Source organism: Gymnoscopelus microlampas, assembly GCF_963454915.1.
Source record: "Gymnoscopelus microlampas genome assembly, chromosome: 17".
NCBI classification, from domain to species: domain Eukaryota; kingdom Metazoa; phylum Chordata; class Actinopteri; order Myctophiformes; family Myctophidae; genus Gymnoscopelus; species Gymnoscopelus microlampas.
In genome coordinates this window covers 48,465,984-48,493,483 of record NC_139954.1, presented here as the reverse complement: position 1 = coordinate 48,493,483, position 27,500 = coordinate 48,465,984, and the positions used below count along the sequence as shown (strand labels likewise).

Below are 27,500 nucleotides of genomic sequence, written 5' to 3'. Positions count from 1 at the left end.
ACATGATATCCACACTGTGTGTGTGTGAGCACTATGGACATGATATCCACACTGTGTGTGTGAACACTATGGACATGATATCCACACTGTGTGTGTGTGAGCACTATGGACATGATATCCACACTGTGTGTGTGAACACTATGGACATGATATCCACACTGTGTGTGTGAGTACTATGGACATGATATCCACACTGTGTGTGTGTGAGCACTATGGACATGATATCCAAAGCGCTCCTCAGCTCTAAATGCATTCTCTGTGGAAACGGACCCTAATTTATACTTGCGTGACGACAACGTGTGACAAAGTATGGATGTGTCTTGGAGGCTCACCTGGCGGGTCCTCTCCAGTGGGGCCAGGTCTGTTTACAGAGCATCTTGTAGCGCTCCAGGCAGGGCTCGTAGAGCTGACGGAAGGCGTAGCCCGCCCTCCTCACGCGCACGTTCTCCATTAAGCCCAGGTAACGCACCTGGTGGCACACCAGAGAGTCTGTGAAGATGTGGGCGGCTTTCTTATCGTTGGGTTTGACGCACCTAGAGGTGAAAAGGAGTAAGTTAAGCACTGTGAGTAGTAAGTACATTTTTATGTATTGAGCGCCTTTCATAGACAGCACTGTCTCATACTGCTCAACAGGTTTAACCCATTGAAACCGGGAACGCGTCTACGGTACACATGTCTTCTAAATCCTAACTGGTTTCTGAAAAGCCTATGTTGCCATATCAGTGGTGCTCAAACGTTTTCATGTCAAGGGCCCCCAAAAGTATATGTATTTGGCCGCGGACCACCATCTCATCTCATAATATGTTGTTACAGATTCCTTACATTACAAATCCTTAAAGCTATATATTTCTGGGATGCATAGTAGCTGAAACTCCACCGCCCCCTCGACCCCTCGCCTGCAAGTCGCTAGGAAAACGCTGTTCGCGTCACTGACTGGGAGCCTGGTTTTCAGATACGTCACTATAGGCTGAATCTATGGCTGCAAAGAGCTTCTGACAGGATGCTGGGCCCACTTCCTTTGATCCTTGCCGATTATACAGTATAACTTTTCATCTTGGCAAGGATTTACAAAACGTTGGATTTGCACTTCAAAAGGGAGGCTAATCAAAGCACCAGAACATAACTTGTTCTTTCTTTCTGAAAACTTGAAAAGCCCCACTAAACCCTAGAGCTGGAGATGTAAACCATCGCTATAATAACTGTGTCATTTTAGATTTTTGCATTGGTTATTCAAAAATAGCAGATATAGCTTGTATATCTGCTTGAAATATCCTGTGTGAGAACTACGGATGTAGAAGGTCATTTGTAGAATCGACTTCAGGTCTTAATGGACCTACATAAAACAAACATGGGCAAATTCTCCTTCTACAGCACAGCCACCAAGGTATGGAATAGTCTAACCCCATCCCTAAAAAAATGCAGTTCGCTGGGCTCTTTTAAAACAGCCCTAAAAACTCATCTTTCTGGAGGCCAGAAGAGGAGGTAGTACCAGTTTCCCTGTAGACAGACAACTCCCCTCCCCTTTTTTGTAAATCTATCTTTTTTTGTCATGCTTTTTTTTGCTTTTTTTGTACAAAGTGTCATTTTTTTTTCTCTGTATATTTTTATGTTGTTATTGAACTGTTTGGTTGCTACTATATATGTATGAAATGAATACCAAGGACCTCAACGGAAACAATTCCGCAAGGACTCTTTTGGACGGACCTTTTAGACAAAAGTATTATAAATGTCACTGTGTTGTTTTACATTCTGTTTGCCTAATACACATTTCAATCAATCAATCAATCAATCAACGGAAGGAGCTCCACCTGATGTAGTTGGGGTTCTTGGTCTGCAGGTTCCTCATCAGAACGCCCACGGAGGACTTGAACTGGGAGCCGGCGGTGGGCGGCCTCTTCAGGTTGACCTTGGCCGGGTTGCCTTCGGGGAACAGCAGCTTGATGAGGCTGTGGTTGGCCTTGTACATGGCCTGACACAGGTCCCGGTACAGCAGGTCGTTGTTCTTGTCCATGAAGCCCTCCACGCGGTACAGCACCTGGGTTTACCGGGGGACAACGTACAAACAAGTTTAACCCATTAAGACCTGAAGCCGATTCTACTATAAATCCCAACAGTTTTCTGAAAAAAACATATGTTTCTATATCAGTGGTGCTCAAACTTTTTCATGTCAAGGACCCCCAAAATGATATGTATTTTGCCGCAGACCCCCCATCTCAAAATATTTTGTTCCAGGGACCCCCAGAAGCAAGGATTTGAGTTAAAAATGTTCGCTTTAAAATAATATAAATATATTAATTTGCACACATTTTCTCGATTTTTTCAAAAATAGCAGATCTACAAGCTCGTAGCTACGAGCTTGTAGATCTGCTATTTTTGAATAGCCAAAGTAAAATAATGCTTTTTTTAGCTCAAATCAAAAAGTGACACAGATGCGTCCCAGGTCTTAATGGGTTAATTATTTGAGCGGCTTCAGTACGAGGTTGCATATCTGAGCATTATTATTATTGACTTGACGGCTTTGGTTGAGTCTGTTTTATTAATACCGTAAATAGACGAGTGCTTAAATTGAGCAGAGGGGGAATTGCTATTTCAGGAAGGTTTGTGAAGGCTGAGAGGGGATTACAGGTCTATTTACTCAAGAGTGATTGGAAAAGAAGGGAGATATTCTGGCTTTTCTAAACTCATCTTAAACACTGCAGATGTTTTATTTTTTCTGCCCACTCACATACGTTTAAGTTCTGCACTTCAGATCAGAATGTTCATGCTCTGATGGTCGTCGCTACCAGCTCTACTCATCTCCACTCGTTTCACATTTACCACAAGTGTCTCGAGTCTCGATGGCCAGTTTCAGCTGTCACCATCATAATGTCCACACTGTGGGCGCCAAGCTTCCGCGTGTGTCACAGAAGGGGGCGTTCGTTAGGCCAATCAGAGGCAGGTGGGGGCGGGTCTTTTCGTAAGAGGCAGCTGCGCAGCAAAAGTCAGTTAGACTCGCTCTGATTGGCCAGTAATCTACACGCTGTGATTGGCCAGTAGTCAACGCGCTGTGATTGGCCAGTAGTCACTTTGAATGGTAGCTTGCCTACTCTAAAATGGCGACCGCGATACCAGTCGCTCCAACTAAATGCAGAGGCCAATGAGGTATCTAGGTTTCTATATCTATGGTCACCATGACATTGTCATGTGACATGTCATGCCAAGGACCCCCAAATTGATGTATGTATGTGGCCGCGGACCCCCACCTGAAAATATGTTGTGCCAGGGACCCCAAGAAACAAACATTTATGTTAAAAATGTTCGCCTTTAAAAAGAAAAAGATGGGAAGATTTGAACACATTTTCAAGATTTAAAAAAAATAGCAGATATACAAGCTCATAGTGCGGCACTCGGTGCCGCGCTATGAGCTTGTATATCTGCTATTTTTGACTGTGGAGGAGTATAATACCTTGCCGGCGTAGTGCTGGATGCGGAAGCAGTTGTGTGGGAGGCTCTGGTCGGTCAGGAACTTGGAGTTCTTGCTGAGGCGGCTCTCAAAGTGCTGGTGCTCGGCGCACACCGTGTTCAGCTTGTCCAGGAAGGTGTCGTCGGTGACCGTCCCCGGCCTCAGGCACTCCTCGTCCAGCATGGCCATGATGCCGTTCTGGTTCTGGGAAGGACGGAGTGAAAACGGTATTAAGGTGAAGACGATGGCGTCATTGTACGTCAGTAAACGGTTAACGTTTTGTCGTCAGCGACTGTGTTTACATGGATCCTGATATTTACCATGACGGCTCAATCAGAATAAAAATGCCTTCATGTAAACACGTCAATTGGAAGATAATATTCCATTATCATGTGTGCGTGTGAACGCGTAGCTTCCTCCTACTACTCGCGAGGAGGAGCGCCTCGCGTCAAAAACCCTGTCTCGAAAAGCCCCGCCTCGTGCCGAAGCCCTGCCTCGCACCTAAAAACGAGCATACTTTCCAATTTCCCAACGAATGCCAATTTCCCTGTGACATATACACCTTTTGATATTCACATCAACAGGAACATATCAGCATGTAAACACTGATTCTGATTGTCTCTCTGGTTGGTCTCTGGCTGGAAAATTGAGACAGAAAAAAAACAAAACAGACAGAACCTCTTTGTGCACGCGTCAAAAGTTATGTTCCAAATGAATGCTTTGGGTCATGTAAACAAGGAATACTTTTATTCAGGTTCCATGTAAACAGTTGGGTATGAATCTCTGTTCGGAATGAGTTCATTCTGAATTAATAAATATTGTCCCATGTTAACGCATGCAGCGTCGTCTCATATTGGCTTTCTGAAGTTGTTGTATTGCCTGAAAAACTCTTTGTATATGAACAATGCTATACATGGGATATCATTTAAACACTTAAATAAGCCCTCAATAGCCCGATAATTCGCTGTACGACAAATTGCCGAAAATAGACAATCTACAAGCTCACAGCACATCACAATGCGATACAGTGTGAGCTTGTAGATTGCCAATTTTCACAACTGAGTTTCTTTACAATTTTTTAAAGGTTTTTCCCATAATACATGACCAAAATAGGGACACCAGGTTGAAAGTACTTCAACGTTTATTGTGATGCTGCCAGAGAGGCACTTCCATTCGATGCCTAAAACTGCCCCATGGTGTCCATTTTCTTAGGGTCAAAATAAATGTGGCCGTGTCGAGACGACCGCGTCTCTCCAGACGTAGGCTTGCCATTACTGTGCCGGGTTCAAGTCAACCGTGGATTCCTGCTAAATAGCATCGTTTTGCTTTCCAAGAACTGGGAGACAACGAGAGACCAACTCACATTCTCGATGAGGTCGCAGATAATGGCGTTGTTGAAATAGTCGATGTTGGTCCACTCGATGCCCTGCAATAACAAATGGACATGGAGTCAGAGGGTCAAACTTTTCTTCTCAGAAACATTCACTTGAGGCTTCCAAGAAAGCTCTCTCTCTCTCCATCACCTAGAGTCACTTATACAGATCTGACTGGTTTAACAGATTATGGTCTTAACTTCATTAAAGAGCAGTCGAGTACGCACTTTGTCTAGAACGTGAGGAAAGCTCGTCACCTAATCACATTATGGCTTCCTTTTTTTTGCCCCAACTGAAGGCCTTCAGCCAAACAGACAGCATTAGCACTGAACTAGGGACACCATAATAATAATAATAATAATAATAAAGCAGGTTTTCAGTTTGTCTCATCCTGCACTTGAACTCGTCTCTGGCTGACATAGACCAGTAGGAAAAGGGCGTGGCTTTATACTGGGATGGTTGGGTAGCCAATCCAGGCCCCTGATTGGTGGCCGTCTCTCTTCCCTCTCGTCATCAGGCTGTGGTATTTTCCCAGGCCTGAGCTACGCTGGACCGGGGCCAGGGAGTGGAATATCATTGGTGGTGGTGGGGGTGGGGCAGAGGGGGAGGGGAGCAGGGGGGGTGGGTTTGAGTCTGGGGAGCAGCAGTCACACACTAAGAGCTCTGAAAGCAAACAGAGCTCCAAAGGGGGTTGTGGGGGGATGGGGGGGGGGGGGTGGAGTGTTTACTCTTTCTAGAGTGAGGGATCACTTCCGTCTACCGAGTTCATGGAGGGAGAGAAAGGCCAGAGGCAAAGAGTGATGGAGAAATGGGCGAGCAGGGAGGGGGGCAATGAAGGTGTCGGGGGCGATGAAGGTGTCGGGGGGGACCAAGAGAAACACAGAAGATCAAACCGGAGATCTTGCAGTGATATTTCAAAAGGTTTGAATAGAAGTTATAATGTGTGGCTCAACCGATGGCTCAGACACTGTGGGGGCCCCAGCAACAACAAAAACACACACACACACACACACACACACACACACACACACACACACACACACACACACACACACACACACACACACACACACACACACACACACACACACACACACACACACACACACACACACACACACACACACACACACACACAGGGGCCTGACCAATTAAAGTAACTGAATATATTTACTTAAGTACAATTTTGAAGTATCTTTTACTTTACTGGAGTATTTCCAATTTTCTCTACTTTTACTCCTACTCCACTACATCTCAGAGGCAAATATTGCACTTTTTACTCCACTACAATTATTTTTAAACTAGTTAGTAGTTACTTTGTTAAAACACTTTGTAACCACTTCAGACCTACATACTTTGGCTATTTGAAAATAGCAGATCCACAAGCTCTCAACGCGTCGCGTTGAGAGCTTGTGGATCTGCTATTTTCAAAAGGATATTATACATTTGGAAACTTGTGAAATGGGACATTGTGCATAATGAGTACTTTGACTTTTAGGACTTAAGTATATTTTGATGCCAGTATTTTGTACTTTTACTCAAGTCCGATTTGAATAATGGTACTTTTACTCGTAAAAGAGTAATTTCTACATTGTGGTATTGCTACTTTTTGCTTGAGTACAAATAGTGAGTACTTTTACCACCACTGCACCCGACAGGGAGGGAGGGGGGCGTCAGTCAGTTACCTCTCTAACGTACTCCTCCTGCTCCTCGCGCAGCGTCAGCTCGATGAAGATCTGCTGCAGCTTCTCGTTGCAGTAGTTGATGATGAACTGCTCGAAGCTGTTGTCCTGCAGTGACACGCAGCGTCCACCAGGGGAACAAACAAACAGTTAGTTCCAGCAGTTGGAAAACGTGCCCTAATAATGCTCTGAATTAAACAAAGAGAATATTTAAAACAATGTGTCACTGTCAGGCAGAAACCTTCTGTGTCCAAAACCAGTACTTTTCAGGGAAATGGGGGAAAAGGAACCTGCGTTCCAATAATAATAATGAAGCTAGTATTTAGTCGCAAGTTCTTGTTAATGCTTTACATTGGTTAAATCTATCTATAAATGCATGATGTCTGTCTGTCTGTCTGTCTGTCTGTCTGTCTGTCTTTGCGCTACTTTTGAGTTACACTGTGATACGACAAAAATATACAATATGATATTAATTCATATCATTATGTTTAAAAAAAAAAACATTAAAAAGATGAAATGTGGAGACTGGCCCCAAAGAGGCGATATGCATCTTGCCTCTCTCTCTCTTTCTTTGCTAAACAGTGCTAGCAATAACAAAGTGAGCCTCAGAGGTCTCACTTTGCTGTTGAAGGGTTTACAGTCTGGTGTTTTTTCTACAAGCGTTATTGAACAAACAAAGAGCTCAGTGATTTGGAATGGAGGACAACTAGAGCTGCTTGAAAAAAATGTAAGTGTCGAAAAAAATCCGTCGGGCGTGGCCGTTCTTCTGAGATCACACACACACACAGTTCATCGAACAATATGACAAATTCTTCACCATTTAAAAAATCGCCTTCACTTTGACTCCCTCGCCACCGCCATTACCCCAATTTTAACCAATTATAGCCAATTAGGAGCGTTTAGTGGCAAAGTCGGTTGGGGCCGTCGATGCCGGGTTAGGAGACATTCATTTTGCTCACGCTGCCGGTCAGTTTAGTGGGTTAGAGCATTGGTTCTCAAAGTGGGGTACGGGGACCCCCAGGGGTACTTGAGGCGGTTCCAGTCGGTCCCCAGCTAAATGATGGATAGGAACCATATGGACCCTTATGGTTCTGTAACTCTGAGAGTGTACAAATGGAACCAAATGGACCCTAACGGGTCCATTTGGTTCCATTTGTACACTCTCAGAGTTAGATTAACATTGATTTTACAATATTAATTGGGGTCCCAGAGATAGAAATGCCATTAAATGGGGGTCCGTAGCCTAATACATGTCAAACTGGGGGTCCTTGAAATTCAAATGGTTGAGAATCACTGCTAGAAAGCCGTATAAATCTTCTCTTATTGTGGGTCCCTGGCTTATCTTTTCAAATGGGGGTCCGCGGGCTAATAAGTGTCAATTTGGGGGTCCCTGACATGAAAAAGTTTGAGAACCACTGGGTTAGAGGTTAGAAGAGCGTGTCTAGTCTAACAACACAGAGGGTTAAGTATTAAGGACATGATGATGATACTGGGAAATGGACAGGTTGTACAGCAGTAGTAATAATCTCATGGTAATGCTGGAATAGAGAAAGCAGGAGTTTATCTTCACTCTTACAGAACAACAGACACATGTAAAGACAGACACATGTAAAGGCATCTCTCTCGTCTTTCCACCAAAGGGACAGCGAACGGACACCCGGCTGAAAGGACGGCCACACTGTGTGAAAACCAGAGACGTCTGCAACTACTGTCCAGTGGTTTGGGACCGGCTTGATGCGCCTAACCGTTCAGGATTGAAATTCAAAAGCAGCAAAAAAATAGCAGATCTAAAAGCTCCAAACGCATCGCAACACGACACGTTTGGAGCTTGTAGATCGGCTATTTTTTGCTACTTTTGTGTGACGCTGTAGTAGTATGATGAAGTAGCCGTCTTTATTTATTAAGCCACAAAGCGCTGGGTAACTTTATCAGGACTGAAGAAAAAGACAAACAGCCCGCCGTGCCTCAGACGACACATTTTGCAGAACGTCCTGTCAGCCGTGTGCCAGCCGGCCGCTGCACCCTTGGGTGCCCTGTGGCGTCTTGAGAGGAGGAGCTTAATTAATTAATACTAAGGATTAATGGGGGGAGCGGGGGGGGGGGGGGGGGGGGGAGATCACAGCATGCACAATGGCCACAACAAACGCCCCCGCACGGCAGGGTGTTACTTACTCCGTCCTGGAGAAACCCAGACACACAACACAACAGTCAGGGAAGAGAGCAACTTGATGGTGAGTGGAGATGAAGAAGAAGAAGAAGACATGCACTCCATAGAACAACATGTATGTAATAACCCCTACATGTGTAGAAGACATGCACTCCATAGAACAACATGTATGACATAACCCCTACATGTGTAGAAGACATGCACTCCATAGAACAACATGTATGAAATAACCCCTACATGTGTAGAAGACATGCACTCCATAGAACAACATGTATGAAATAACCCCTACATGTGTAGAAGACATGCACTCCATAGAACAACATGTATGAAACTAGAAAAAGTGCTCCACGGAGCACAAGTCTCCGCCAGGTCAGGTAGGTTATTGTGGCCTCCTGGTGGCGCTATAATAGGCCAATGTGAAAAGGGTGGCATTTCTTTCAATCGGTCACTGCATTCATGATTTGAGGCATTTTGTTCAAAGAATTGAACAAAATTGTTTTGCTAAATTAGACCTGCTGGTGGCGCTATAACAGGCCAATGTGAAAAGGGTGGCATTTCTTCCTCGGCCTAGTGGGAATGTGCGTGCAAATTTTCACGGAAATCGAACGCTGTGTTCATGATTTGAAGCATTTTGTTCAAAACGGACCTAAGCCAATCTTAGCCAATCAAATCTGTAGGAGTAATATAAAAAAATGGGTTTTGCACAAATCGGCCTACTGGTGGCGCTATAACAGGCCCATGTGAAAACTTTGGGGCAGAGGTTCTGAATTGGCATCCAGGGAGTGGGTGTGCACAGCTTCGCAGCGACCGGGCCAACGGGGCCGGAGATTAGCTGCTCGCAGACAGATGGACGGACGGACGGACACACGGACAGGCGGACAGGGGGTAAAACACACTCTCTCGCCATGCCTTTCGGCCTGGCGGAGACAAGACATGCACTCCATAGAACAACACGTGTGCAATAACCCCTACATGTGTAGAAGACATGCACTCCATAGAACAACATGTGTGTAATAACCCCTACATGTGTAGAAGACATGCACTCCATAGAACAACACGTGTGCAATAACCCCTACATGTGTAGGCACAGGCGTTTGCAAACATGCCAACTGTTAGTCAACTGCCCGTGTGGAGCACCAAGACATTTGGTAAGACTGTATATTAAGGTTGGGTCCATATTGCACATTTATAATGTGCTTATAAGGCTTCATAACACTCGTTATAAATGTTTATAATTATGCATAACTTACAACAAAGACACATAGTTATAATGTGCTGTTCCGGTGAGCTTATTCTGACCAGCACTTATAATAATTCCTTGTTATAAGTTAAGAATGATTATAAACACTAGACCATACCCGTCTGGGGATATGAGCACCCAAAGTGCGTCATGGTGCGTTTGTTTCACGGATGTTCAGCTTGTTTCACGGATGTGGCAACACTGGCGCTTGTTTCACGCACAAGATTTGGCAACCCGGGAGCCAGCGAACACAAAAACGCTAATAAACAGCTGACATTTGGGGGAAAGCGAAAAACAGGCTTTGGTGTTCCGTGCACATGGTAATGTGTGTGTGTGTGTGTGTGTGTGTGTGTGTGTGTGTGTGTGTGTGTGTGTGTGTGTGTGTGTGTGTGTAACACATGGTAATGTGTGTGTGTGTGTGTGTGTGTGTGTGTGTGTGTGTGTGTGTGTGTGTGTGTGTGTGTGTGTAACACATGGTAATGGTCTATGGCTGTGTGCAAATGCAGATCCATTGCTCCAGCCACTGAGGAGAACCGGGCAGAAAAGATTTTGGGGACGCGCTCACAGAGCTCACAGATTTTCGTGTTTTTTCGACCAGCAGATCGACACCTTGATCACTCGCTCACTCGCTCGACCCCCCCCATACAGGCTCAAACAGTCCATACGTCATATCCGGATGCGACGTTTTCGCAGATCGGTGATCGGCCTTCAGTTCGATGTGATACACGACGACGATAACTGTTCGTCATCCAGACTAAAGAAAATAGAACTAGAGCTCTCCGTTCGTTTTTTATACCGTGTAAAAAAACTTGTTTTTCCCTATTCTCGCCTAAAATGCCTAAAAAAGGCCTTCCGAGAACCGGAAACGGAATCTGCGTCATGAATACAGATCCGGGTGAGTGTGAAAAAAACAAAAACAGTATCTGATGGTGAAAAATGAACAGAACAGCGCGATCACAGATTAAACAATGAAAAAGCTATCAACGCGTCGATGGCGTGGGTGGATTAAGTAGCAATTGACGCGTTCGAGTTAATGGCGTTAAAAGAGTTAATAACCAGTGTTATGATGAAGCCTTATAACTTATAAGCACATTATAATGCATTATAGACCCGACCTTAATACACAGTCTTACCAAACATGTAGGTAGTCGCTGCATGCAGATAAGAATGTGCCGCCTGAAGCCTAATTTATACTCATTTGTACGACTGTGTCACTTTGCTATACAGATCAACCCATTCTATACGGGAACGCATCTGTGTCATTTTAGATGTCTTTGACTATTCAAAAATATCAGATCTACAAGCTCATAGCACTTGAGCTTGTAGATCTGCTATTTTAGAAAAATCTTGAAAAAAAAAACTTAAGCCAACATTTTTTAACTCAAATCTTTGCTTCTGGGGGGTCCCTGGAACATAACATTTTGAGATGGGGGTCCGTGGCTAAATACATATTTAAAAACGTTTACTAAATCCTAACAGTATGTTGCTATATCAGTGGTGCTCCAACTTTACCATGTCAAGGACCCCCACAATGATTTGTATTAGGCCGCGGACCCCCATCACAAAATATGTTGTTCCAGGGACCCCCCGGAAGCACAGATCAGAGTTAAAAAAGTGTTTCCTTTAATACACACACATACATACATACAAGATTTGCACACATTTTCCACGATTAAAAAAAAATAGCAGATATACAAGCTCATAGCGCGGCACTCGGTTCACTATGAGTTTGTATATCTGCTATTTTTTAATAGCCAAAGAAGACTTAAAGTGACACAGATGCGTTCCCGGATTGAATGGGTTAAACGAAGCTGGAGTCTGACGTGTCTTTAAACTCTTACCTCAAATATCTCAAAGCCGTAGATATCCAGGACGCCCATCACCTTGTGGCTGGTTTTGGTTTGAGCCTGAGAACACAGAGACAAAGGCTTTAAGGAGGAGAGAGATGCATCATGGGACAGGGGTCTTCAACAGGGGGTCCGGGACCCCTAGGGGGTCCTCAGAGTTACTACAGGGGGTCCGCCAAATCTTTGTGTGAAAAGATTTTTTTATTTTACCTTAACCACTTGAACCCTAGCATCCCTTTTCTGAGGAGAACTTTAGCCAAAAAATAGCAGATCTACAAGCTCACAACGCCTCGCGCTGCGAGGCGTTGTGAGCTTGTAGATCTGCTATTTTTTTTAGCAAAGAGGTGTTTGGTGTAGAGGGAAAAAAGAGCAGTCCAAGTAAACAAAAAAAGTTAAATCTGAAACACAATTCTATACAACAGAGGGGGTCCCTACTTCATCTCTCTCTCAGCTAGGGGGTCCTTGGCCTGAAAACGTTGAGGACCCCTGCTCTAGAGCAGTGTTTACAAAACGTTTTAGCTCCAGACCCAAATGAGAAATGAGATAGAAATAAAATAAATAAAGTAAAATAGCCAAACTTGTAGATCGGCCATTTTCACTACTTAGAAATTACATCTAATTTATGAAATTTCTTGTGATTTGTTGTATTACATGCATGAAATTCTGCTTGTATTTGTTTTAAATTCATGAACATTTTAGAATTTGTGGGGGATTTAAAAAAATACATCTTTTTTAAATAATAACTAAAACCAAAATGTAGGAAACAAAAAATAAAACGATATTTACTCGCGACCCGACTGGAGACCCGACCCACTGTTTGGGAACCACTGCTCTAAAGTACATCATAAATAAAGTTACGGTACATACCTTGATGCTTTCGTTGATCCTGGTGACCAGCCAGCTGAACAGACGACTGTACAGGTTCTTGGCGAGTGCGTCGCGGGCGTAGTAGGCCTGTAAATTAAACACACAATGTCTGCTTTAATACTCACATAAACTCCCCAAGAAATGCATCTTCATTTTCATCCCCCCCTACATACAGGAAATACATGAGCATTGTTTAAAGTGCTTAGAGCCAGACAGCGGCTGTAAATATTTGGATGTGTCCAAACTATGTTATTATCATATTATTATATACAGTGAAAGAGTCACACAATGAGAGAGGAGCGCGACCAAGGACACTTTGTGAGTTGGAATGGGATTTGTGGAAGTGAAAGTGGAGAAACAATCATCATCCTCGTTGCTCGGTGAATTCCAGACACTGCATTGCATCGCTGCCATTCCAGAACCTTCCTCGGAAATTATACATTGAAGCTGTCTGAGTGGGCGTGTCATGTCTCAGGGGGGCGGGGTTAAGTGCTAGCTCCTATGAGGAAGACTCATCTGCTTGGCACTGAGCCAGTCGTGAGTATAGAGTCTGTCATCATCTCTCATGTAAACAAGACATGGAATGGTAGGGGTGTGTGTGTGTGTGTGTCTGTGTGTCTGTGTGCGGTGTGTGTGTGTGTGTGTGTGTGTGTGTGTGTGTGTGTGTGTGTGTGTGTGGTGGGGGGGGGGCAGAAATGAATGACCCCGTAATAGAGACACTTCAGCAGGAGCATGCACGACATGTCCACTGGCTGAACTACATTGAGGAACCGTAATCACACAGTCAGAGCTGGTATGTAGAATTAACGCCTGCTACATACAATTAGCTATAGCAGGGGTCTTCAACGTTTTCAGGCCAAGGACCCCCTAGCTGAGAGAGAGACGAAGCAGGGACCCCCTACTCTATATTGTATAAAATTGTGTTTCAGATTTAACTTTTCTTGTTTACTTGGTCTGCTCTTTTTTCCCTCTACACCAAACACCTCTTTGCTAAAAAATAGCCGATCTACAAGCTCACAACGCCTCGCAGCGCGAGGCGTTGTGAGCTTGTAGATCTGATATTTTTTGGCTAAAGTTCTCCTCAGAAAATGGATGCCAGGGTTCAAGTGGTTAATGTAAAATAAAAAAATCCTATCACACAAAGATTTGGCGGACCCCCTGTAGTAACTCTGAGGACCCCCTAGGGGTCCCGGACCCCCTGTTGAAGACCCCTGAGCTATAGTAATGGCAATATTATTTGCAGGCAGTCTTCCCTGCTCACTAAAGCCACTCGATGCGCTCTACCCATAGAGTTATAATATATTATCTAGAGGGTGGACAATGAAAGTTGCTCAGTGGCGTTTTGAAGCACCCGGAAGTCTGCCGGAAGTATAACATTGGGTCCATTAGGTCTATGCTTATGAGTCTGCCGGAAGTACCAATATTGCAATATTGGGTGGTGAGCACGCGCAGAAGCATTTTAGATGAGGAAGTAGTGCATTCTCAGATTTGACCACCAGGCTTGGCAGCTTCACTGTTCTACCGCTTGGGTCTACCACAGCGGGCCGTAGCCCCAAAATGGCGGATCGCGGTTGGAATATTGTTGTTCCTATGGATTCACAGATCCCTCCGCTAACCCACAGGGACTATTTTTTTTTTGTTTTTATATGTTGCTTCCACGGCGTTTCAAATATCATCGGATTGAGGTAATTATGCTGGCAAGGATATAGAAAACTAGGTTTAATATCTTGGCAATCAATGTGTTAATTGGCCGTGGAAACCATGAAATGCAGTTGAAGAGACGAGGAAACTGGAAAGACTTTCGATGGGGGGCTTTAATCTGCAAACAGTGATGTTTTCACCTTAATCAGAAGTAAGATGGATCCATGGTACCGCTTACTAAACCGGCGATTCTCAAACTTTTTCATGTCAAGGACCCCTAAATCAATATGTATTTGGCCGCAGACCGACCCCCATCTGAAAACATGTTGTGTAAGGGGATCCCCCCATACACGATTTGTGTTGTTAAAATGTTGCATGGTTGTGAACTTGATTTTGACACTATACTCATTCATTTAGCTGGGGACCCCCTCTAGAACCTCCCCTCCAGGACCCCCACTTTAAGCTGCTTTCAGAGCCCCCATGGATGGCGTCCCCTTCCCCATCAACGCTCTCCTCCTGGAGGCTGGGGGGGTGAACTCTCTAACCCTTCATAATAATGTGACCTACATCTTAACTACCCAGCAGCAGGAATATATATATGCTCATCTATAATGGAAGAGTTTTGCATGTTAGCGTCTGAACGTGGATGTGGGTCAGACTCAGACTCAGCAAGTCAGGGGGAAGTAATGTCTCTTTATCCCCACATGCACTCTGTGTGTGTGTGTGTGTGTGTGTGTGTGTGTGTGTGTGTGTGTGTGTGTGTGTGTGTGTGTGTGTGTGTGTGTGTGTAGACATGCATGCGTATTGCTATTTGAATTGAAATAAAGGTAGCCTACTGTTGTTTAAGTATCAAAATAATAAATATGCATGGTCCTAGACAAAGAACAGGTCAATTAACACGTTTTAGTTTGAGTAGAAGATGCAAATAGTAGGTATGCTATACAGTCTACTATTCATGAAGTTAATAGTAGTTAAAGACATGGTTGGAAATCGATAGTCATGTGAGTGTACTGACTTGGGCTGCTTTGTATAAAATTATTATTACAAATAATTATCGACAAATAAAAATAACTTTACATTATATATGGCAGTAATGTATTACTTCTACACATTATATTACAAAGAAGATGGTGCATTTAGATGGTGAATGACAGTGCTGTGAACGAATCATTTGAACGAATCATTGCCGTGAACGTGAACGAAATTGTTCGTTCGCCGAAATGTGTGTGTGTGTGTGTGTGTGTGTGTGTGTGCGTGCGTGCGTGCGTGCGTGTATGTGCGTCAAGTAGACTCTGCGTTGCTATGCATGCTGTGTGACTAGATTTCCAGAATCAAGGTGGTTTTATTTGTCACTAAACTTATACAAGTTTGTTTTCCGCAACACTCTTGACGTTTTATGTGTTTTTTTAATAAACTAACACCCTACTTGATCATCCTACAGCGTCACACAAAAGCATCAAAAGTAGCAGATCTACAAGCTCGAAACGCGGCGCGAAGCGATGCGTTTTGAGCTTGTAGATCTGCTGCTTTTGGATCTTGCTGCTTGTCTGATCTGTGAGTGTGAGTACGGTATACATAGTGTTTTGCCACACGGTGGCGTTCTTCTGACCTGGGCGACGTTGAGCGTGGTGGACACCTTCTCCAGCTTGGCCTCCACCGTGCGGTAGCTGAACGCCCGCTCCAGCACCGACTGTTCGATGCCCAGCAGCTCACACATCTCCTTCAGATCTGTAGACGACCAAAACAAAATGTACAGGACATAAAATTACCAGGAGAACCACCAAACGCAATGTAATGTAGTTATGATTTAGTCACAACCTTGTGTTCATACTTTACATAAACTACAGACAGAATAAACCACGTTCAACCAGGAGTCCCTGTCTGTGTGTATTATGTCATAGCTTTCAAAACATTGCTCTAACAGCTGATCTATAAGCTCCCAACGTGGCGCGACGCGACACATTCTGAGCTTGTAGATCAGCTATTTTTGCTACTTTTGGCATGACAGTATAAAATAGGGCATTAATGTATGAAACAAAACAAAAAAGGGGGGAAAAGTTATTTAATATGAAGATACAAATAGACCTGTCACGATTATTACATAATCCTCTAATCGCAATTATTTGAGATAATCACAATTATTTTTGCATATTCGTCATAATCATTTCCATGTTGAAAAATCTTCACACATCTTCAAATATTTAAAAAAAAGCAAAAATAGCAGATCTACAAGCTTACAACGTGTCAGTATTAATAATTTATTTGTGTTATTTGTAATATCTGCCCTGTGCACTTTTTCACTACGAAGTCTACAAGGCAAACAGAAATTATTTGTATTCAATGTAAAGAAAACTTGTAAGATAATTAAATGAAATCAATAACATGTAATGTAATGTGTACGAACCTGCAATAAGTATTAACAACAAAAAAATGTGTTTCAATGTTCAAAGGCCAAACATACAATTCAATCGTTAATAATAATAATTTGAGTGACAATGAATGGTCAACTTAAATGTGTAATGGTGACATGCCTAGATGCAAGGTTTCTGCCTAGCAGCAACGATATATACATTAGTAGAAAAGCCTATCAGCTTATGCAAGGACAGCTGGCAGTTAATTATTATTATAGTAATTCAATGTTCAAATGTACAGTACCACATTGGTAATACGCATTACGTCATACTTTGCGTTATCCTGGGTATAAGATGTTTGCACTTGTATTATTTTTATTCATTTTATTTTTTCATCTATATGTTTATTTGACAGGGACAAAACAAAAAAAAACAATGAATATGTTAATAAGTTATAAAAACATGAAACTGTTGCAATTGTATATGGGGTTTGTAGCCGAGGCTAATTTGCGACCCCAGTGACCCCTGACCTTTCTATACAAAAGATCTACCTCGTAAACAAAAGGGACATGTATGAAGCTCTAATCTAAACAAGTACAATAACATTCCCAAAATACATTCATGAAAGCCATGTGATATTAACGTTTAAAAACGTGCCTAACATTAGCGTTCGCAGCTTTGGTTTGATTTCAACCAGTATTACCCATTAAGACCTGGAACGCATCTGTGTCACTTTAGTTTTCTTTGGCTATTCAAAAATATCAGATCTACAAGCTCATAGCGCGGCACCGAGTGCCGCGCTATGAGCTTGTAGATCTGATATTTTTGAAAAATCTTGGGAAAAAAATGTTTTAGATTTTTTTCAAAAAACTGTTAGGATTTCGATTTTTTTTTAAAGAATTGCCTCAGGCCTTAATGGGTTAACCTTTTCATTAAATATTTTGAGATCAGTTTGTGTTTTTATTTCAGTTGGTAGGGCATTCCACGAGTCTATCCAGCTGTATTACCCAATAAAAAAATCAATCTATCAATCAATCAGTGGTCAGTCAGTAATGGCAGAGTGGTAGAGAGACTGGGGAACGTGAGGTTAGAACGCCTGCATGATGTCACTGCAATTTGACAGCGCATGATGAATGTGAATATGGACATTGTGGCTAAAAAGGGAAAAAAAACATGCAAATGTTAATATTTGCCTGTCAGAGAGCAGAGAGCTGTGTGAGTGTAAAGGAAGAGGACAGTCACAGGAATACAACAGTGTGACTGAGGTGTTTTTGATACCGCCAACCACCAACAGGTGGCAGTAGTGTCTCTACAGCCACAGACACAGAGTGAATGCAGGACACGTGGAGAGAGAGGTTTACTTTACTGTATGTGACACATCTATTAAACATACTCCTTTAGATGGATACCATGCAATATAATACCCTTTATTTTATAGTTACCACTTAAACCCCAGCATGTATATTATGGGGGGGGGGGGGGACATGAAAAGAAAAAAAGCAGATCTACAAGCTCACAACCTTATAAGCTTGTAGATTGGCTGAAATTTGATATTTGCTGTTGACAGAGAAAAAAAAGCAGTCAAAGTACGGTTGTAACTCGAGTCCAGTTCTCTTTTTTAAATCTCTTTTTGTTTTGCTTTTAACCTCCTTTTCTCCCCAATTTAGTCGTTATGCCAATTAATTCCTCCCCACACACACCTCTCTGTGGTGTCACTGCTGTCCTATCCTACTGACTCACCTGTACCAGTGAGGAGCCCCCACCAGGAGGACGCCGAGCCTTCGTCCTACTCCTCCCGCCCAGCACTCCCCGCTGACAAGCTCCGCCCCTAGCCCGTAGGATTACGTTGCAGTGATATCACCCCTCCTCCTTCCCCCTCCCCGCCCGGCTTCACTCCCCCGAACACGGGTCAATTGTGTTCGTATAGACGCCCGACAAAGCCAGATGCACCACGGTGGATTCGAACCCACAACCTCCAGGGTTGGGCAAGGCACTTTACCACTGCGCCACCCGGGTGCCTCAAGTCCAGTTCTCTAAACCCATTCAGACCGGGAAAGAATCTGTGTCTTCTTTTTCCATTTCTTTGGCTATTCAAAAATAGCAGATCTACAAGCTCATAGCGCGGCACCGAGTGCCGCGCTATGAGCTTGTAGATCTGCTATTATTTTTAGCGGCGCTAGCCGATCCTTTAGGTATAGAGCGGATCCTGCTCTATACCTGACTTTGTCCGTGTTCACCGTCAACGTTCTGATTGGTCAGACCCGTCAACGTTCTGATTGGTCAGACCCGTCAACAAAGTGATTGGTCAGACCCGTCAACAAAGTGATTGGTCAAGCTTCACGTGACACATGGCTATAAACACATTATAAACACATATCGATGACAAAATGTATCAAAGGCGCCGCTACCTTCACACAGGGTGTGATTGTTTATTTTTTTTATCGTGATTTGAAATGTTACATTTTATTTAAAATGTTTTATTCAAATATTTGCTTCTGGGGGATTCTACAAATGTCTTCTAAATTCTAACAGGTTTTTGAAAAAACTTATGTTGCTATAATATCAGTGGTTCTCAAACATTTCTCATGTCAAAGGACCCCCAAAATTATATGTATTTGGCCGCGGACCCCCATTTCAAAATATTTTGTTTGCATTAAAACAATATACATATTCAAAGATTTGCAAACATTTTCACGATTTCTTTCAAAAATAGCAGATCTACAAGCTTATAGATCTGCTATTTTTGAATAGCCAAAGACATCTTAAAATGAGACACACAGATGCGTTCCCGGTCTTAATGGTTTAAGACTAGAGAGGGTTTAAGTGGTTAGTCTTGGATTTATAGGCCCGTCCCTCCCACTCTGTGTGCGTTCAGCCCGGTCGGCCCCCGTACCGTTCTTGTCTTTGACGCGGCTCTCGTCCAGGCCGTTGCAGCGCGACTCGGGCTTGAACTCGATGTTGCCCAGCTTCAGCACCGCCGCCACCAGCTCCAGCACCGACAGCACCTCGTCCTCCATGAAGCCCACGATCTGCATGGCATTCTGGGGGGGGGGGGGGGGGGGGGGGAGAACGTGAAGGGGGTCAAAACAGGAGTCACAATCATGACATGGACTCATAGGCTATAGGGCAGTGTCTCTCAAACGTTGTTGGCTCAGGGTATATCCTGAGCCAACAAAGGATACAGGCGGGGAAAGCATCTGGTGTCATTTTAGATTTCTTTGGCTATTAAGAAAATAGCAGATCTACAAGCTCATGTGCAAGCACCGAGGGATGCGCTATGAGCTTGTATATCTGGTCCCTGCTTTATCTCGCTCTCAGCCAAGGGGCCCTTGGCCTGAAAACGTTGAAGACCCCTGTATAAGACCCCTGTACACGAGGGAGGGGTGTGGTGGACGTGCGGTGGTGAAAAGGTTAACCGCAGGTTCCACAGAAGGGGGGGGTGGGGGGAGGAGGGGGGGGCACCCTGGAAAACCACGTTCATTGTGCGTGAAATGTGATTAGTGTTAGTGTACACGTGGGGATCTGTTGACACTGGAGGCGAGGTTGAGGGAAGGAAAAAGCCGTGTTGCCATCTTTGTCTGGGACAAAACCAGGCCCCGTACCCAGTGGAGAGTCCCATTGTGTTAGCTGGGGGGACCGGGCCCGCTATTGTGCCAGTGTTACTGTGTTTTTAGGGGACTGCAGCTGCATGGGGGGGGGGGGGGGGGGGGGGGGGGGGGGAGAGGTGTTGAGTAGGGCCCGACCCATGCCAAAGTTTGGGTCCCATGCCAGAGTCCTAGACCAGTGGTTCTCAAACCTTTTCATGTCAAGGACCCCCTAAATTATATGTATTTGGCCGCGGACCCCCATCTAAAAATATTTTGTTCCAGGGACCCCCAGAGGCAAAGATTTGAGTTACAAATGTTCGCTTTAAAAAACAAATATTCAAAGATTTGCACACATTTTCAAGATTTTTCAAAAATAGCAGATCTACAAGCTCATAGCGCGGCACTCGGTGCCGCGCTATGAGCTTGTAGATCTGCTATTTTTGAATAGCCAAAGTATAAAAGGTTAAAATTATTCGGATGCTATATTTACACATTTTGCTGGGTACCCCCTGGAACCCCCTCAAGTACCCCTGGGGGTCCCCGGACCCCACTTTGAGAACCAAGGTCCTAGACCACTGCTTACCAACGTTTTTACTGATAAAACATTTTCTAATCAATGTGTTACAGTATGTATGATTCATACAAATACACACACAGAGTGGAACACACATTTGTATGTAACCACTCAAGTCCTATTCAATATTTGTTTTCTAAATAACAATGAGACACTTGTAGATCAGCTATTTTGGGGGGAAAAAAACAAACAGGACAAAAGATAATATTTAACCTAATAAGACGATTAAGGAGAGAGAGCACAACGGTAATAAATGTGCTCTCATAGGGTCATAGGTCACAGCTCACACAGCAGGTTCTGTGTAATGGTCAACAAAGACAGGAAGGAGAAACCACACTGTGTGTGTGTGTGTGTGTGTGTGTGTGTGTGTGTGTGTGTGTGTGTGTGTGTGTGTGTGTGTGTGTGTGTGTGTGTGTGTGTGTGTGTGTGTGTGTGTGGTGTCACTGCCACTGTTTGCATGTGAAAGTGTAACAATGGAAGACGAGACATTGGTCGGGGGTTGTGGGTGGAAATCCCCTCTTCTGTCATCGGCCGCCACACAAGGCAGCTAGAGTTCAAAGTGCAGCCGTGTTATGTAACAGGTGGAGGAGAGGACACCGACATTACACACTGCTTTACAACCAGACTGACTGACAGACTGACTGACTGACTGACTGACTGACTGACTGACTGACTGACTGACTGAGAGCAACAGCCAGTTGTGAGCTTGTAGATCTGCTATTTTACTTCTAACAGAGTACTTCTACATTGCAGTATTGATACTTTTACTTAAGTAAAACATTTGAGTACTTTTTCCACCACTGCTGCTGGTTTGCTTATGTTCAGGAGATAAGGACAGATTACACCGCCTCGTGTACTTTGTCACAGGAGGAGAGGCGGCTTGACGTTAACACAGAGGTTCTTAAAGAAGTGGGGGTCCAGTCAGGGCACGGGGGTCCTGGGGGACAGATGGCCAAATACATTCTGAATGTCTGGGCGTCCTTAACATGAACAAAACATGTTTGAGAACAAAATGTGTCACTGCATGGAGGAGGGAGTGACGACTTCTCCTCTCAGGTTGGGTTTCCCTTTCATTTATCAGTAAGTGGAGGTGGGAGGGGTCATCAGCTGGGAGGGGCGTGTCAGCTGACTGCATGACACACCTGGGCCACGCCTCCTTTGTGCTCATAGTGCAGTGTTGGTTTTCTCTCTCTCTGTTTGTTTGCTCTATACACTAACCCCGCCTCTTTGAGCCAGACAGTGACAAAGGACTAAGCTTCGCATTTGTGTGTGTGTGTGTGTGTGTGTGTGTGTGTGTGTGTGTGTGTGTGTGTGTGTGTGTGTGTGTGTGTGTGTGTCTCTCTCTCTCTCACCCTGACAGTCCTGAAGTTGGCTGCATCATCCAGACCGTTGACCGTAGCAGAGTCCAGACTCAGGTAGTTGTACTTGCTGAAGTCTCTGTCCAGCTTCAACTTTTCTGTAAAAAAACAAAGGAAAAAATTAAATGTTAAAACACGTTTCATGATTTTATAAACTATGTTTTTAAACTATGTATTACTCTGGCAGATTGACTGGTTGCTTTTAAAAAGCCCCTGTGTGTGTCTGGTTATCAGGAAATCCATTCCATCCCACCACCGCTGCATGTGGGCTTGTAAATCTGCTATTTTTGAACATTTCTGACGAATTGACAATTTCTGAACTTCTGTACTTTGTCATTTGTACTTTTGAATACCCGAGTATTCACTTGAGTTTATACTTTGTCCTCCACTGCTCATTGGTACAAAGTGTTATTATGATGTGGTAATGTGTCTTTTTATTTGGTATATTTTAATGTTTTGTTAAAGGCTCATTCTTGGACTTACTCAGCGTGTCGTCTGAGGCTCCAGACAGCAGCTGGTAGAAGACGTGAAAGTTCCTCTCTCCTCTGGGCTGCTTCACCACACGAGACTTCTCCAACAGATCTGTAAACACAGCAAAGAAGAGAGGATGAGGACCAGTGGCGTGCACAGACATTTTGAGGGGCAGGTGCTCAAGTAGATTATACTTTTTTTTGTTTACTTGGTCTGCTGTTTTTTCCCTCTACACCTATACCTCTTTGCCAAAAATAGCCGATCTACAAGCCCACAACGCCTCGCAGCGCGAGGCGTTGTGGGCTTGTAGATCTGCTATTTTTGGCTAAAGTTCTCCTCAGAAAAGGGATGCTAGGTTTCGAGTGGTTATGGTAAAAAGAAAAATCATATCACATAAAGATTTGGCGGACCCCCTGTAGTAACTCTGAGGACCTCCTAGGGGTCCCGGACCCCCTGTTGAAGACCCCTGCTGTAAACTGAAAAAAAGGGCACTTCTGGTCAAGAGGGCAATGGGCAGGTGCTCTAGCACCACCTAGAGTCTATCTGTGCACGTCCCTGATGAGGACAGCAAGAAGAGAGGATGAGGACAGGAAGAAGAGAGGATGAGGACAGCAAGAAGGGAAACTATGAGACGTGGGACGTCTCACTGAAAACCAACGGGTTCCTTCCTAACAATAAAGCTCAGGTTCAGGAAATATAAAAACTAGTGAGTGGGCAAAAAGGTGGCCTTGGTTAAGAGTATATTATTTCCCAAGGGACATCTGGAGCTGGGATGGGCTCCTGGTGGTGGGAACAAATGTTGAAGTTGCTAAGACAACCGCGTTCGTATTGGAGCAACACACACACACTGTGTGTGTGTGTGTGTGTGTGTGTGTGTGTGTGTGTGTGTGTGTGTGTGTGTGTGTGTGTGTGTGTGTGTGTGTGTGGGGGGGGGGGGGGGGGGGGGGGGGGTACTGGGGCGTGACAGGAAATCTTTGAGGAAGAGATCAAACGTCAGCTTCTTCTTCTTCTGCTGTAACGGTCGACTAAGCACAACCACCAACCTGAAGGAAAAAAGGCTCCATTCCATTCACAACAAAGGAACCTCACCGTGGTCAAATTAAGAGCCCCGCTTCTAATAGCGGAGCAGCTATTTTCTCTCTTTTTTTTTTTTCTTCTCATTTATAGTGTTGTTGTCAGCTGATTGGCTGGCTGGGAGAAAAGGGTCTCAATTAATGGAGTTAGAAAAAAAGCATCTCATTTTAAAAGACTGTCCTTTGTACTGTAGCAGAAACCTGGGAGTGTCGTCATGTAGAAAATAGAACCGACGGCACCTTTTTCTTATATGCTGTCATATTGTATATATTGTATTATGTTATACAAGGCATCCATGTTGACATAATTAGTCGTGTAATGTTTTCACAGGTGTTACCAACGACACTAATAAGGCTGTGTTCCATTCAGGTCAAACACAGTTAGTTGCTGCTATTGTGCATTGTTAGCTCTGCGGAAAAGGCTTCGCCAAACTAAATGGAACATTAAGCCCGGTGTCCCTGTTTTAGGCAAAACTAAAAGAAAAGATTGTGAACTTGGAGATCGTCTATTTTTGCTATTTAGCGTATGATGAAGTATATTAGGGCTTAAGTGGTTCATTGGTATCAGTAGCATAACTGTTTATGTCAGGGGTCTTCAACGTTTTTCAGCCCAAGGACCCCTTAGCTGAGAGACAGATGAAGCAGGGACCCCCCCACTACGTATTGGGATAAAATTGTGTTTCAGATTAAACTTGTAGTAACTCTGAGGACCCCTAGGGCTTTGGTTCTCAAAGTTGGGTCAGGGGACCCCCAGGGGTACTTGAGGGAGTTCCAGGGGGTCCTCAGCTAAATGATGGATAGTTAGGAACCAAATGAACCCGTATGGGTCTGTAACTTAGAGTGTACAAATGTGCAAATTTGTACACTCTCTGAGTTAATTAACATTGATTTTAATATATAAATTGGGGTCCCAGAGATATAAATGCCATTAAACGGGGGTCCGTAACCTAATGCATGTCAAACTGTGGCTCCTTGACATTAAAATGGTTGAGAATTACTGCTAGAGCCTGCTAGAATCACTGCTTCTCTTATGGGGGTCCTACGCATGTCGTTTCAAATGGGGGTCCGCGGACTAATACGTGTCAAGTTGAGGGTACTTGACATGAAAAAAGATTGAGAACCACTGCCCTAGGACCCCCTGTTGAAGACACATGGTTTATTATGTTCGATATGTCTGCTCTCTGAAAAAAGGTCCACAATACCGGCAGCTATTCTATCACCATGATGAGAGGCTCGTTGCCTTTAGTAGAGCTGAGTGGGGATGCTGCTCTGCTCTGCTCTACCTGCTGGATTCTCTTCACCTCTCACCTCTCCATGTTGTGACTCATCCATCCAGTGGGCAGTGAGTATAGAGAACTCACTCAAAGAGACGCACAGAATGGAGAACCTGTTGGTCCTGAGGGTCTGGGAGCAACACAGCACTGTGTGAACACGCTCTGCTCCTTCAAACTAATATCTAATGCCTCAACTCAAACATGATTATTTTGGGGGGTCCCCAGTCCACATTTGATTATTTTGGGGGGTCCCCAGTTCAAATATGATTATTTGGGGGGGTCGCGGCCTGTAAAGGTTGAGAACCACTGCGATACAGATAGAGATACCAGTATCGGAAAAGCTGCCGATATACTGTACTGCCTAAAATGCTGGAATCGGTATCGGCGAGTACAGTATGCAATTTACAGTAATCAATTATTTTGTATTTTGAATGCTTCAGTCGATGTTGCACACTGCATCAGCAGCATCACAGAAGTAGCCCCGCCCCCCAGAAAGCTGCCAGCTCATCAATAAAACACTAACTGGCCTCTCAGTTGAACACTTGCTTCACCGACTGTAATCACTATCTCTCCCTTTCACTGCTTCCTAGATCACATACATGGGCAACTGGCGGCCCGGGGGCCACATGCGGCCCCCACCGCCACTTAATGCGGCCCGAAGGTTAATATTGTCATACTGATATATTATTTAGGGTTGTGCCGATATATCGTCCTGCGATATATCGCGATACGTTTTCGTGGCGATATGTATCGTTTGGGGGGGGGGGGAATATCGTTTTGAAAAAAATAAAAATAATATATATATATATATATATATTTTTTTTTTTCAATAATAATAATGCAAAAACAGAAGTATGTGTTTGCAGTTGCTCCCCCCCCCCATATATTTTCATTTCATAAGGTTTTTTTCCCCCCCATATATTTTCATAAGGTTTTTTCCCCCCCCCATATATTTTCATAATAAAAAAGTGCCATATATCGTATCGATGTCGTGAGCCCAATATCGTATCGTGTCGTTTTGTGAAATGAGTGTATAGGCACACCCCTAAAATTATTGATTTCAGCCGTTACAATTCCAAACATGACGCTTTAATTACTTCAGTGTTCAGTCTATATCAGTAGCTTAATGACTAGTATTACAATTCTTTTTATCCCTGCTACAGTACATCATGTGGGTCTGCTGCTGCTGCTGCTTCTGCTTCGTGTTTGGAAACATTTTTATTTGTGAAAAAAGCTCCAACACACAACATCCTATAATAAAAGATGCAGGAAGTGGGAGGGGGGAGGAGGGGGAGGGGGGGGGGGTGTTTAAAGAATGTTCAGAGACATTCTCCCCCTAAGGGGCTTTTCTGAAGTGACCTTCCACCTTTTGTACGAACCCAAAACCAGTCCAGGCTTCTTGTTATTGCGTTGCAGCGAGCAGGCAGACAGCTACAGTGTATTTTATTTTACATGAGTCGCTGTAAAGCATCCTGAACGGTATTTCTGGCACGCTGTGCTCAGGATATGCTCCTTGAGATAAGCAAACATACATTAAAGTAGCGATGCGGGGACGAGGGGGGGGTGGGCGGGGGGGAGACGAGAAGGCCCCCATATCCTGTGAGTTGTTGTTTTGACTAGGATTTAATGAGCACTAACGGAGCTTTGGCTTGTTTGGCTGCTGAATACTCTCTCTCCTCGCCGCCACACTATCATTACTCTACCAACACTGAGTCTGTCTAAATCAGACTCCTCTCTCTCTCTCTGTGTGAGTGAGTGAGTGAGTGAGTGAGTGAGTGAGTGAGTGAGTGAGTGAGTGAGTGAGTGAGTGAGTGAGTGAGTGAGTGAGTGAGTGAGTGAGTGAGTGAGTGAGTCAGTGAGTGAGTGAGTGAGTGAGTGAGTGAGTGAGAGAGAGAGAGAGAGAGAGAGAGAGAGAGAGAGAGAGAGAGAGAGAGAGAGAGAGAGAGAGAGAGAGAGAGAGAGAGAGAGAGAGAGAGAGAGAGAGAGAGAGAGAGAGAGAGAGAGAGAGCTCCAGGGTAGCAGCGAGGGAATTAGGGGGAGACAATTAAACAAGGTGTCAGCTGACTTGGTTGAAATAAGAGGCAGAGAGAGACAGACCCCCCCCCCCCCCCACCTTACACATCATCATCAGAGGCCAATTGTCTCTCTACCGCTCCAAGAACATCCACAGTGATATATCTGTATATCTGTGCCCACTGCCAAGCTGTGTGAGACAGTCTGAGTGCCCTGTCTGTCAGCAGCACTCTGTCACACACATTGTGTTGAACCAGAGCGCTGAGGGAAGACATACAACTTGAGAAGAAAATAAACTGACAGACAAACAGACAGACAGACAGACAGACAGACAGACAGACAGACAGACACAGACAGACAGAGACAGACAGAGACAGAGACAGAGACAGACAGACAGAGACAGAGACAGAGAGAGACAGACAGACAGACAGAGATAGAAAGACAGACAGACAGACAGACAGACAGACAGACAGACAGACAGACAGACAGACAGAGACATACAGAGACAGACAGACAGACAGACAGACAGACAGACAGACA

General features: G+C 44.2%; 1 protein-coding gene across 6 annotated transcripts in view; it reads right to left on the bottom strand.

Annotated features, from left to right (window-relative positions):
* myo1b (myosin IB) overlaps positions 1-27,500 on the bottom strand; it is a 324,638-nt gene that overhangs the window by 84,496 nt on the left and 212,642 nt on the right. For all 6 annotated transcript variants that reach the window (XM_084085494.1, XM_084085496.1, XM_084085495.1 and 3 more), the window contains exons 8-18: positions 22,613-22,711; positions 22,124-22,227; positions 19,504-19,651; positions 15,869-15,987; positions 12,619-12,705; positions 11,746-11,811; positions 6,501-6,605; positions 4,806-4,868; positions 3,446-3,646; positions 1,809-2,035; positions 333-533 (exon numbers count right to left, since the gene is read on the bottom strand). In XM_084085494.1, coding sequence (XP_083941620.1) covers positions 333-533; positions 1,809-2,035; positions 3,446-3,646; positions 4,806-4,868; positions 6,501-6,605; positions 11,746-11,811; positions 12,619-12,705; positions 15,869-15,987; positions 19,504-19,651; positions 22,124-22,227; positions 22,613-22,711 — 1,420 coding nt within the window. The remainder of the gene's footprint in view (positions 1-332; positions 534-1,808; positions 2,036-3,445; positions 3,647-4,805; positions 4,869-6,500; positions 6,606-11,745; positions 11,812-12,618; positions 12,706-15,868; positions 15,988-19,503; positions 19,652-22,123; positions 22,228-22,612; positions 22,712-27,500) is intronic.